The sequence below is a fragment of the Podarcis erhardii genome (assembly GCF_964252035.2).
Source record: "Podarcis erhardii genome assembly, chromosome: 7".
In the NCBI taxonomy this organism is placed as follows: Eukaryota; Metazoa; Chordata; class Lepidosauria; order Squamata; family Lacertidae; genus Podarcis; species Podarcis erhardii.
Window position 1 is genome coordinate 45,377,471 of NC_138511.1, and position 13,188 is coordinate 45,390,658.

Sequence of the window (13,188 nt, forward strand, 5' to 3'; positions counted from 1 at the left end):
TGCCTGGATTTGTTCTGAAGTACAGCAAAGACAACAACAACCTGAGGTACTGGTACTTCTTTGCCAGAGCTCATGCAATAATGAGCTTCAGCCGCCAGGTGGCAGCAAACACTCATGCAGCTGGCTTTAGAAATCCTTGTCAATACAACCCCCGAAGTAGGGAAAAGTTTAAATGACATACAAGCCATCAACAGTAAAACCATCAAACAATAGAGTAAAAATTGCACATTATCCACAAAAGAGGCAAGTTCTAGACCATTGCACTACAAGAGAGGGTTAGAGAGATTTCTTGCTCTGAGGTGACCATTAATTGCTTACCACTGCCACATATGCCCACCTTGTCCAAGAACAAGCTGGCAAACTTTTGGGGCTAAAGGAGATTACTAGGAACCTGCCTCACCCATAGCCTCTTTCAAGACAGGTGGCATGAAGGGGAGATATTTAGCCTTGACCAGGTCGTTTGCTTTCCACTTCCCAGACATAGTGGTTTAAGGAAGACATCTTTACTTAGGAGGAGGGTAGAGAGATGAAACAAAGGAACACGGGCAGAATATGGGTGCTGCATCAGACTAAAGGCCCATCTGACACCACATTCAGTTCTCGCAGTGGCCAACCAGATGCCAGTGGGAAGCCTGCAAGCAGGATCTGAGCACAACAGTAACTTTCCCTACTTGTAATTTCCAGCAACTGGTATTCAGAGGCATACCACTTTTGTTTTTGTCATTTTCCTGTTTTATTTCTTTTTTGTTATGTTTGTTGTTTTGTAGACACGCATGCATGTACACACACATAAATATGCATAAATATATGTAAATACCTAGCTTTTGTGATCAGTACACCTTGGTGGAGTGAATTCTGTGAATTATTTCTGCATTCTGTGAAGTACTTCCTTTTGCATGTTTTAGGTCAGCTACCAATCAGTTCCAAAGCCTGAGGTCTTGTTTTATGAGACATGGGGAAAAGATTTGCACTTTTCTCCAGCACAGCATCCTTGATTTTTGTTTCTTCCTCTCTCATTGCTTTTGCACACATCTGTATGAGGCCCAAACAGAGACCTTTTTTGCAGAACTTTTACTCTGTTTCTGCTTTTGCTTTTTCAAGTGGCTGCCCGGTTGCTGTAGGGAGACCTGAAACTGGGATTCAAACCCATGCGGAAACAAACACAACCTCTGCATTTCCCTGTAAAGTCTTTTTATTTGCTTTTCTACAGCAAGTCAGAAAGCTAGGGTAGGCCCTTTGCTTAGGACAAAACCTCTTTGGAAGATGTTTGTTCCTGGGACAAGAATTGCTAATTTACAGGCTCTTTGGCCCACCAGTGAAATTGGAGATTACGACAACTGCCGCCCTCCAATTCCCAGAGCAGCAAGAGCAGAGCTCTGATACAGCAGCCAAGCCTGTGACAACGGTGACTTCAAACTCAGCCCCCACTGCAGCCCCTCTAATTACAAAGGAAACTGCCTGTTAAGGATTGGCAGCAGTTCTCCCAAGTGGCTTTGGCAAGATGCTGATGGAATCCAGAAGGGCTTTTCTGCAAACTAGGAAGGAGGTCAGACAGTCAAGCAGCCCAAAGCTGCTTGTGTGAAAAAGGACATTCCCCCCACCCTCTTGGAGTCCTGGCTAGTCAGATGAGAAATTCAACACGAACACAGTAGCTGTTGGTGGAAGGAATGAGAATCAAGGTGACAATGGTTGAATAGAACTATCTAGAAGCCAGTAGGCTGCTGCTTATTGCAAGACTAGATCATGTCCAAAAGATCTGGTTTCATGAGTTGATTCAGTACTCTAATTGCCTTTGGTAGAGTGAAGAACATTGTAGAGAAATTGCTGAAGTTCTGTGTTTTGCTAGGGAAAGAAAAATGAGGTACCTACCTTCAGACCTGTGTGCAACGTGCACGGATTAGGAGAGGCTCCTAATTGCAAGGGAAGTCACCAGATTTGTTTCACAGCTGTCTGTGCTGGATGCTCTCCAACATCTTTGCTCGCTTGGATAAGGAATTAACGTGCACTAAGGTAAAGGTAAAGGGACCCCTGACCATTAGGTCCAGTTGTGGCCGACTCTGGGATTGCAGCGCTCATCTCACTTTCTTGGCTGAGGGAGCCGGCGTACAGCTTCCGGGTCATGTGGCCGGCAAGACTAAGCTGCTTCTGGCGAACCAGAGCAGTACACGGAAACACCGTTTACCTTCCTGCCGGAGCGGTACCTATTTATCTACTTGAACTTTGACGTGCTTTTGAACTGCTAGGTTGGCAGGAGCAGGGACCGAACAACGGGAGCTCACCCCATTGCGGGGATTCGAACCGCCGACCTTCTGATCGGCAAGTCCTAGGTTCTGTGGTTTAACCCACAGCGCCACCTGTAACATGTGCACTAACTACTGGTGAATAGATTGGTGCTAAAAAAGCAAAAGTTTGGAAGTTTGCTGGGTGTCATTTTTCATCTGAATGACTTTATAGGATTATCATGGCACAGGGTGGGCAACCATTTGCCTCAGCTCAGAGCAACCTGCTGGTTCTGCTTAGAATGTCCCAAACAATACACAGACTAAGAGGGGGGAAATGGGATTCTGCCCTCTACCAGACCAGGCTCTTTGTCCATTTAACCAAATAGGGTCTGTTCCTGGCAACAGGTCTTTCCCATTGCCTACTGAGCCTTTAAAATAGGCATGGGAACTTCTGCACACAAATGTGCTTCACCTTTTGAGCTATGGCCCCTCCTTAGTAGAAGATGAAGTCCCCTTACATGAGAGTCCTGCTGGCCTGTATGATCTATTTCACCTGGCTGTGGCTCCACAGGGGCACAGGCTTTTCAGCCCTATAAGCTACAAGCAGGGTGGAGGTCAGTTGGACCGCTGATCTACTGACCTGTGCTCCCCCTGATTTCCAAAGTGTTAGTCCAACAGAGGCAAGAAACCTGTGACCTTTCAGCTATTTTGGATACTTCACTCCCATCCACCATAGCCAGGGATGATGGGAGTGTAGTCCAGCAACAGCTAGAGACCCACAGGTTCTCTCAACCCCCCCGGCCACTTTAAGTTATCTTGGAAGTGAGAGCCATTGCAAGCTGCCTTAATAGCACTGCTTCTAAAATAGCCACTGCCCTCTTGTCTTTGGCCCAGCCTTCCTCTCCGTCACTTTGCTGCTATTTGGCTCCATTGCTTTTGTTTTCTCCTGGGAGATGGAACAGAAAGCAAACTAGCTTGAGAGCCTGGAAGATGGCAAAGCTTGCCCCAACACCTTCCAAGCTGTCACACCCTAATGCTGGCAGGGGCCGCTCACCTTCAGTTTGGAATGTGTGAGGGTTTCACTGGCCAAACAAGGGCATGGGGCTCGCCCTCCTGGTTTCCCAGAGTGACTCCCCCAGCAGTGGGAATCTCTGGCTGCTTTGCTTCCCCAGAGAACAGGGTGATCTTCTTTCCCTGCAGCAGAGCTCACAAAGCCAGCCTGTGCCTCTTGGCCAAGCTAAACATGTTTTGCTGCTCCCTCCTCCTGCCCACAACACAAGGCTGCTCTCTGCCTTTAGGGACAAAGCCATGCTTTTAAAGCCGGCAGAGAGGAGGGGAAATCTTTCCGCTACAGGCCCCAACCCCTCTCCTCTGACAGTCCTTCAGGTAGAAGCCTTTGCAAATTCCCTCCCGCCCTGGAAACTTCCTCTGAAACACAGGGGGCTTGTCTTTGGCACCAAATGCTGCCCAGCAGAGCCATTCTGGCTCTGGTTGTGCGCTAAAGAGTCGGAGGAAGTGGTCACACCTCCCCCACCTTCGCTTCCAAATGCCAAGAGCAGCAGCCTGTGTGCCAGGCCTGCAATGGCTCCCTTGGCGCCAGGCTAGCTTGGGGGCCTCTTTGGTTTCCCTGGTTGGAGCAGGAGACAAGTCAGCTAGGGAAGGCGGTGGCGGCGGCCTGGCTGCTGCAAAATGTGGCTTTCCCGTCTGAGCATTCGAAGAACATAAGCAGAGCCCTGCAGCTCGACCAGACCCAAGGGGGCCCCATCTAGCCCAGCCTGCTGTTCTGACAGTGGCCTGCCAGGTGCCCATCCTGGAAAGCCCAATGGCACTCCTGCATATAAGAACACTACTCTCCCCAGCCTCTTCTGGGCACACACTTTCAAAACCCGAACAGGAAAAACGTTGAAGTCCAAGCAGCCTACATGAGCCCTCCTGCAACTGAGCCCCTTGGGGTCCTTTCTCCACTCTTCTGAGTGCATGCAAACCTTTGCAGGCCCTTGAGCAGTGGTGGCAGGAGCTGCTCTGCCTCCCCACTTGGGCTGCGAAAATGTGTGCCACTTCTCCACTGCTGAAGTGGACTAGATGGGGATATTCGTCTAGCTGCTGAGTTGGATGACAGACGCAAGTTGTATGACAGACGCACAGCAGTGGGCTAGATGATGTGCTTAAAAGCAAGGAGAATTTAACCCCTTTTGGTCAGCCCTGGTTTTCCAGGCCTGCCTAGGGCTGTCCTTCTTTGCCTGTCCACAGGATGTTCCCCTTGCTCCCTTTCAAGCGAGAGCATTAGGAACAGGGGGTCAAAAACCTCCACCTGCAAGCAGGGAAACAGGCAGGAGTCAGGCCAAATTCTCAACTGGGTCATCCTACAGTGGGGGGATTGGGGGAAGCACACAGACCAGAGGGCGATGAGAGCTGCGGGGCCCCCACCTGCGGCTCTTTAACACAGCAACTACCTTTGCCATGTACACGTTTGGGAACCCCCCCACCCAGCACCCAGGAGAAGCCACATCAGGCTCCCAAAGCACAGAGGGACACATGAAGCCCACAAGCAGCTGCGGATTGTTTATTGCACAAGAAATTGGCGTCACTGAGGCAGGATGATGCAGTACAAAACTATCCAGGATCCCCATCAAAAGCTATTGCAATTCTTTGTATCCACAGACATTTATATACACATTTTTATACACATTTTATATACACACATACAAACAAACGAACACACGCGCACACACACACAGTCCAGCTCTCATATGCAGACATACACCTTGCTGTGGAGGCTTGAGGCATCCCCACCCTCCGCCATGTAGCCATAGGACACACACGCAGATGTATGCCACTCCCACTCTTGCATCTGGTCCCTGTTCTCAGGGTGTGCCAGCCACACATACTCCAATCAGAGGATTTTTTTTTAAAAAAAAACCATCCAGAAATAAAGACAGGGGATTCTTCTGGTTCGCCCCCTACCCCTTCTTCCTGCCTTTTAGTGCAAAAAAGTTCAGAGTTCTGCACTTGGGATAACCTGTTTTGTAGACATTCAAGGTAAAGGCTTCCCCCTACAATCTTGCAGCTCACTGGGCACCAATGTTTCCAGAAAAAGAAGATGCCCCACTTCCAACAAGACTTGGAACAGCTCAGATCAGGAGACTCAGGTTCTCCATGCTTGGCTGAAGCCTGGTTTGGCCTCCCCTGCAATCTGGCCAAAGGCCATCCTCTCTCTTCCTGAGGGCTCTTTGTCTATAGCCTTTAGGGTTGAGTGGGGTACCCATTTGCTGCTTTGAACAGCCCAGATCCTGCTCCATGACACAGCTGGGGACTGCCTGGGGCCCTGCCCTGTCTTCTGCTTCATGGGTTTGGGGAGGAGAGGAGCCTGGGATGTGGGCCAAATCCTGCCCACTGCTCTCAGCAGAAAACCAGCATGGTTGCAGGGCACAGAAGCCTCACCTACCAGCACAGGGAGTGGGAAAAGGCCTCAGGAAAGAGGAGGTGGGTTTAGGAAAGTTGTAGGGAATCCTGCCTCTAGATCCCACCCATCTCTACTGATCCCCAGCGGCTATCTGGAGCAGGGGCTCGCAACACACTCCAGTGTCCTTGGCAAGGGGGGAATTCTCAAAAGTGCTCTTTTTTCCTGTGCAGAATGCCTTGACATAATGTTCAGGATGTTCTGGTGGGTTGGTACCAGTGGGGGGTGGGTCTGGATTGCTTTAAAAGGCAGCTATGACAAAAGCCCATGAGGCCCATAGGTGGGGCAGAATGGCTGCATAGCTCAGAAACTGGTACAAGGAATCCACAGGGAAGGAGGTGGATACCACTTGCAGCCACTGCTCTGCTGGAAAGCAACTGAATATTTTTTTGGGGGGGGAGGGGGCAGAGAAGGGGAGCACCTTCTGCAGCCTCTAGTTCTCCAACCACAAGATCTAGGCCTGGGCAATCCCTCTTCCACAAAGCCACCTCCTTCCACCTTCCTTCCTTCCTGGAGATTTGGCTCCATTTCCAGGTATTCAGGATGGCTTCCCAGGAGGATCTCTTTGGAGTCACTCTTGCCCAAAGCCCTCTGTCTCCTCAATGGCGTAAAGGAGCTTCTCCTTCAGCTGCTCATAGCTCTTGTAGGGAGGCAGGTCCAGGCGGTTGAAGCTGCCAAAGGAAGACAGCGCAGCCAATCAGCAGGGGGAAAGGAAAGGAAGTGCCCTGCCACCCATCCAAAGCATGGGCAGGAAGGCCCAAAGCAGACGAACTCACCATGTGTGGCTACGGGGAAGCCAGGTCTCCTTGCCAACCTTATCAATGCAGAACTTCTGGGGCCCATTGCTGCCTGTCAGAAAAGAAGCACAACATCAGAAACCCACAAAAAGTACCCATGGGGTGTGACAAGAACACACAGTTGCACTTCAAATGCAAACTGGCTTGCAAACCATCTTGGCAACCCCACCCCACCTCTAAGACTAGAGCTGAGAAGTAGATTGAGCTGAGTTCCTTCACCACAAGCAAAGGCAACCAAACGGGCTCAAAACAACTTCCACGTGCCCCCATAGCCCTGCTCCAAGCCTGACAGACAGAACCACACAACCCTCCCCCCCACCATGAAGTTCTCCCACAGGCACTCAGCAACTGGGACGGCGACATCCCCTGCTTCCCCCTCCCTAGGCAGCCAAATGCACAAATACCAATAAGCTCAGCAAATCCTCCGACTGGCAACCGGCAAGTCCCCGTCACAAACTGCAGAAGCCGGATTCTCTTCTCGTTGTCCATCTCCTTGACCACCTGCAGCCAACATGGGTAGGGGATGTCAGACCAGGCTCCCACCTTCCCAAAAATATTTCAGGCTCTCAGTGACATGGATTTGCCCAAAGCAACACTGACTGTGTTAATAACAATGACAGCTAAGTGCAGGGAGAGACATCTGGTTGGAAGTCAGATCCTCAGAACTGAAAGGTCCTGCAAACAGGTCCTGCGTCACGGTGACTTACTGATGAGGCAAATGCACTCTGCATATGATCAGAGGCACGTGTCAGTACTCTGCCACTTCCAAGGGTCTGTCCAGGGCAAAGCTTCCTTTCCCCCTGTCCATATGGGGGACCCCTTGGCCAGGAGCTCTTCCTTGGGGAGGCTCACCTGCCAGAACCACTGGATCTGCTTGCTGTTCTTGGTGTAGTGCCGATAGATGGTGTTCTTCTGCCAGTCACTCATGTCAATCTCTTGCATGCCACACAGCATCAGCTAGAAGGGAGGAGAAGGTGAGAGGAGGCCCAGCCCGAGTCACCGGGAGAGTCCAGAGGCAAGACCCACCAAGGCAAGGCTTCTATCGTTTTGAGAGTGCGGCTGCGAAACTTGGGCATCTTGCAAACTGGAAGCTAAACTTGACCTGCCTACTTGACACATTGGACTAAAATATGTGTTTTTTACAAGATTTACTTCCTGGTTAGTCAGAGGGCGAGGGGCAGTGGGGAGATTCAATTAGAACTTTTTTTAAAAAATTCAAATTGAGTAAATACCAAGGTCCCTCTGAAATGTTCCTTTCTCTCAATAATTGTTCCACTGACAGTCATTTAACAGTCAGGGGTCTCGTATTCACAAGTAGTGGCAGCCTTACTGAGGGGCTACAGGAACATAAGATGGTAGATGACCATGTAGTTGGCTCATTGGAAGCCAGACAGTAGATCACTCAACTGCCGTGACCTCTGCACAGCCTGACAATGTACGAAGGCAGAGCCCAGGGCAGGAGGACAGGCTCCTCTGGGTAGGAGAGGAGGCCCCCACGCTTCCAACATCCCAGCTCACCTCTAGCTCCTTCTCATCAAAGTACCGCAGCCACTCCAGAGGTGCCACCTCATTGAAGCCGTCCAGAAAGGCCTTGGTCTGTTCCTCTACACCCCGGGTGAACCGCCAATCCGTCAGCAACCTGCAAGGATAGACAGACCAGCCACTCAGCACTCCTTGGGCACCTAAAGACCTGCAACTGATTGACCTGGCCCTGGCTTGATCCAAACCTCAGCTACATGTTTTTGGGAGGACCCTATTTCCTGCATTTCATGGGTTAATGAACACACACACACACCACAATTTAGTATCCCAAATGCCTTATCATCTGTATCGCATTCATTCTCAGAATCAGCCAGTGAAGTTGGTCCAAAACGTTCCCATTTTACAGATGGGGAACTGAGCACCAAATGCCCAAGGCTAGCTGGTGAGCATAACAGCAGAGTGCAGAGCTTAATTTCGTGGCCTACCACACTGCCTGGTCAGCAGCCCAGCAAAGAGGCAATTCGTGGAGCCAAATGGCATGCAAAATGAAAGAGCCTCTGGCCAAGCTGCTTCTCGAAGCACCTCTAGGCCTCAGGAAAGTGAGGACCAGGAACTCACATGATGTACTCGTCCTTGTTCTCCTCAGTGACCCGGATGCTCTCTCCACCCTCCTTCAGTTCGTGGGTGGTCACCTTGCCCAGAATCTCCATGTCCTGAATGAAGTAGAGTTCCAAGCCGCACTCCTCTAGGTTGTTCTCTCTGCAAAAGGTGGGAGAGAGAAGCAGCAGCTGAATCTTCACTAGGAGGACAGTTGGGGCTCTCAGTAGCTGCCACTATAACCTACAAGAATCATGCTCTGGGGGCTAAAGATCACAGGCCAAGTGGCTGCTGTAGATGGCAGGATATCCCGAGTCCCAGGCATGCATGGCGTCCCTAGTTGGGAAGGACAAAACTGCCCCTGCAGTCTCAGTAGCTTAATTTCCCCCCCAGAAGATATCACAAGACCGGCTCTCAGCATCCCCAGCCCTAATTTGGTTTGCAAACCACAATTCCTTGGCGCTATGCCACAAGCAGCCCCCACCAGTTTCAACCTCCCTCTTCTGCTCATTATAACAGCACCATTCAGATCAAGGTCTCTTCTCTAGGGGACTATTTTGCTTTGCCCCTTTGCTCTGTCTTGTTTGTCACCCTCCCTCTTTACACCGGGGTGGGACCTATTTCAGCTGGAGGGTCACTTCCCCTTGTGGGGAACCTCCCAGAGAGGTCTGGAGGGCTACATTTGGCCCCTGGGCTGGCAGATTGCCCCTCCTGCTTTTAGACTGCAACCCTCAGCCTTCAGGCTTTGGGGCACATGAAACACAGAAGATGAGAGCAACTAAATGCTGCACACTTGGGCAAGTGCCAAGCGACAGCAATAGGAGGGGCGGGGGCTGTAATGCTGGGTGCTATGAGATCACCACAGGTTAAAAGTGGCTGTGCAAGCCATCAGTGGATTTGGGGCAGCAGCTCCATGGGACACAGGCTCAGGAGGAAATGGGGGGGGGGCAAGCAGCACCCTTGCTAGCACTGACTTGATCCAGACGATGGAGTTGTAGAACTCGGGGTCGATGGACTCCAGGTCCTTGAGGGTCGGCCGCTTGTTCAGCATGCGCTTGTAGAAGGGCAGTGTGAAGCCCGTGTCAATGAACTTGCCATGGTACAAAGCCTGCAGCACAAGAAGACACCCACCCACCCCCAAAAAGTACGTTAGAGCAAGCTTAGCACCAAACTGCAGAGGAAAAGCAAAAATACAACACATCCCCCCCACACACACAAAGGGGCAGCTGATCCCATCAACTCTCTTCTTGCATTCCCCCAGACACACACCTCCACTGCACACTAGGCTCCAAGGTTATTCATTTTTAAAAATTTAAGGTGCCAATATACCAGAAACATTTAGCCCCGTGTTCATTTGGAATCTAAGTCCCACAGAAATCCCAGCCGACAACACGACAAAAATCACAGAAAGTAGCATAGTGGTTGTGTGTGTATGGACTCCATTTCTAGTCTTTAAAACACAACTCATTTCAATGCCCAGAGAATTGGGTGCCTCACCCTGATGCCTAAAAGGCAACAAAATGGGTGCTAGGCATGGTTCTCTAGGGAGGTCACCGGGAAGAAAGCCCTCTCTTCCTTTGCCAACAATAAGGACCCACAAGGGGCAGAGCCCTTGCTTGGCATGCAGAACGTTCCTGATTCAATCCCTAATGGCATCTCCGGGCAGGGCTGGGAAGGACCTTTGCCTGAAAAGCCGCTGCCGGCCCGTGTATGACAATACTCAGCTAGATGACCCAAGGAAGGGTCCTTATGTTTCTGGTGGCACTTGGCAGTACCTGCGCCTGAAGCAACAAAGAGCTTTGAAGGCTGAAAGCCGCAGGGACTGTTAGCTCCCCCCACCCCCACTTTGCTTTCCAGCGGGTACCCAAATGTCCCCCTCTGGGGAGCTGAGGCAGCCAGCCTGCTCCCCAAACAGCTCTGGAGCAACGTTTGTTTAATCAAAACTCTGCGGCCACAGAACGGTCTTCTGGGAGCCAAGAATAACGCAGACGCTTTTGCGCGTCTGGAAAAGACCAGCCTGGTGGTGAGTAATAGTCTAGGGTTTGGAGGGGAAGGGGGAGCCAGGAGGGGAAACCATTGGGAAAAGTTCTTCCTGCTCTTTCAAGGGCCAAAGGAGGGCAAGCCCACCCAGGGATCAGGCCCCGAGACTCGGTCTAGGGGCAGCGCCTGCCCTCTAGAGCACTTGGGGGGGGTTAATTCCCAAGCAGCCCCTTTCTTTGGGTGTGGGCAGCTGCGTTTTCCTCCTGTAGAATTCTCAGGCCAGGCCAAAGGCCCAAGTTCTCCTCCCCCTCTGCTAGGAGGATCAAGGGAGGCGGAGAAAGTTACACTCCTTTCTCTGCTAAGAAACAAAAATACAGAACTCTGGAAAAAACAAGGGAAGAAAGTGTTCCATGACACACTCTTGTCACAAAGAGGCCACCTGACCTGATCCATTTTTCCTGGCTGCTTCCTTTCTGCTCAACAAAGTCAGAACAGGAGACTTTACGTGCCATTTCGGAACTCAATGGATACAAAGCCGTCCTTGGCCACAGAATTAAATTTAGTTTTGAAGAACGCAAATATTTTGATTCCCACTCTGCAAAACTCCCTTTCTTTTTTTATTCCAGGGGAAAAAATGATTTCTCTTTCCCGTGTACACCTTTTCCCAGCAAAACTGTTGGAGGGGCAGAAATGTGTCCCTGTTGCCAAAGGAACCAAGCCAACGGGCAACAGGGTTGCCTTGGCAACAGACACCCCCCCACCCCAAATTAAGCAGAGTTCATAGCTGTTTTTGGCCACTTAGTGCCGTGACACCATCATGTCCTTCCCCACGTGATCCACGAATGGCCAGAATACAGTGGAGAAATAGCAGCATAGCCAGAAGCAAAATGCTGCCAGAGCACTGGTTGGCCAGGTGAGGTGGGTGGAACTGGACAGGATGAACATTGCAAAGCGGCCACTAATGGCAATGGGTGCTACTGGGAGAGGAGGGGGTGCCCCCCTTTCACCTCAGAGATTGTTAAGAGCAAACACTTGATGCATCGCTCCTGAGGATTTCACAGTAGCCTCTCCTGAATGCCACAAGTACTATAGCTCAGTATCAAATCCCAGAGATGTAGTAGCTGTGTTAGCTTCCTGAAGAAAAACAGCAGCTTTCCCCGACCTGGTGCCCTTCATCAGCCACAGCCAATGGTTAGGGGTGGTGGGATCTGCCATTTGAAACATCTGGAGGGCACCAGGCTGGGCTGGGCAATACTAGGATAGATCAAACCGTGGCCTGATTTGACCTAAAGCAGCTTCATAGGAACACAGGAAGCTGCTTTATTCCAAGACAAACCATTGGCCCACCTAAGCAAAGTACTGTCTCCACTGACTGACAGCGGCTCTCCAGGTTTTCAGGCAGGAGTCTTTCCCAGCCCACCTGGAGATGCCAAGGATTGAACCTGGGGCCTCCTGCATACAAAGCAGACACAGTGCCGCTGAGCTATGGCCCTTGCTGTGCAATGACCTGCACTTCTTGGTTGGAAACCTGAGTTTAGAGAAAAAGTTGCCTACACTGTGAGCAAGCACCCACGAAATGCAAGTGGCGAAGCTTGTGCAAATGCTACGGAAAGCACAGCCACCAATGATTTTGCAGTCAAGGTGAAGGGCAGAACTCCCGAGGTAGTGAGAGGCAGCAGAAGCCCCAGCCAGCCCCACGCCGTCCTTGCACAGAGGCAGAGGCGACCTTGGCCCCACCTGCACCCCCCAGATGCTAGTACAGGAGATGCTCACCATGGCGATGAACCTGCCAATGAAGCGGAAGTAGGTGAGGTGGTCGGGGTTGATGGACGAGGCAGGGTTGATCTGCAGGCAATAGTTGTTCTTGCCAGCGTATTCAAACAAGCAGTACATGGGGTTGAGCACCTCGTGGGACAGAAGGAAGAACCATTCGCTGTTGGGGTGGAGGGGGGGAGAGAAGGATGGCTGATGAGAGCCAGCCCAGCCTAGCCACTCAGGCCCAACCATTGTCACCCGTCCTGCGCAAGGGTGGGCGGAGGCCTGCGCACACACGCTCCTTCGGCAGCCACAATCACTGCTCTCTCTTGGCTATCTCCCTCCTCTGGTGCAGAGAGCCCCCGCATCCTGTCCGTGGTTCTACCCTGTGGTAGAACAGCATGACGTAACCTACCATAGGGTAAAACCACTGGCAGGACACAGGGAGATGCGTTGGAAGCTCCTGCAGGGCGGGAGTGGCTGCCATCTGGAGCTGAAGTGGCAGCCCGTCTGGAACACGCTGGACTCGAAGCTCTGCAGAGGAGGCCACCAGGAGGCCTCTCAAGTCTCAGGCTGCACAGCCAGCCAACCAGGGGACCCTCTCATGCTCTCTGCAGAAGGCCAGGCCCTGTTGATCCCACCCCGATGTCCTGCTGCTTCAGCAGTTTTCCGGGGGGGGGGGGATAAATCCCGAAGGACCAGGGAGGGTGGAAATTTGAAGCTCCCACCCCACCCCACTGTGCTGTGCCGACTCACCGGGCAATTCCACCGTAGTCCAAACCCTCCTCCCCACGCATGATGATGTACAGTCGACGCCGCAGATCGTAAGGCTTCATGTTCATGATCTGAGCAGAGAGAAGTGAGGTTGGCAGGTGCAGTGGGGAGAGGACAAGGG

The 13,188-nt window shown here is 51.6% G+C and overlaps 2 protein-coding genes across 3 annotated transcripts in view; one reads left to right on the forward strand and one right to left on the reverse strand.

Annotated features, from left to right (window-relative positions):
* NQO1 (NAD(P)H quinone dehydrogenase 1) overlaps positions 1 to 13,188 on the forward strand; it is a 191,964-nt gene that overhangs the window by 134,551 nt on the left and 44,225 nt on the right. The gene's annotated exons all lie outside the window — the stretch shown is intronic.
* Positions 4,770 to 13,188, reverse strand: part of WWP2 (WW domain containing E3 ubiquitin protein ligase 2) — a 38,352-nt gene continuing 29,933 nt past the window's right edge. For both annotated transcript variants that reach the window (XM_081871804.1, XM_081871803.1), the window contains exons 16-24: positions 13,050 to 13,138; positions 12,312 to 12,471; positions 9,533 to 9,666; positions 8,580 to 8,720; positions 7,998 to 8,118; positions 7,332 to 7,436; positions 6,884 to 6,980; positions 6,459 to 6,531; positions 4,770 to 6,353 (exon numbers count right to left, since the gene is read on the reverse strand). In XM_081871804.1, the coding sequence (XP_081727930.1) occupies positions 6,254 to 6,353; positions 6,459 to 6,531; positions 6,884 to 6,980; positions 7,332 to 7,436; positions 7,998 to 8,118; positions 8,580 to 8,720; positions 9,533 to 9,666; positions 12,312 to 12,471; positions 13,050 to 13,138 (1,020 nt within the window). In that variant the 3' untranslated portion in view covers positions 4,770 to 6,253. The remainder of the gene's footprint in view (positions 6,354 to 6,458; positions 6,532 to 6,883; positions 6,981 to 7,331; positions 7,437 to 7,997; positions 8,119 to 8,579; positions 8,721 to 9,532; positions 9,667 to 12,311; positions 12,472 to 13,049; positions 13,139 to 13,188) is intronic.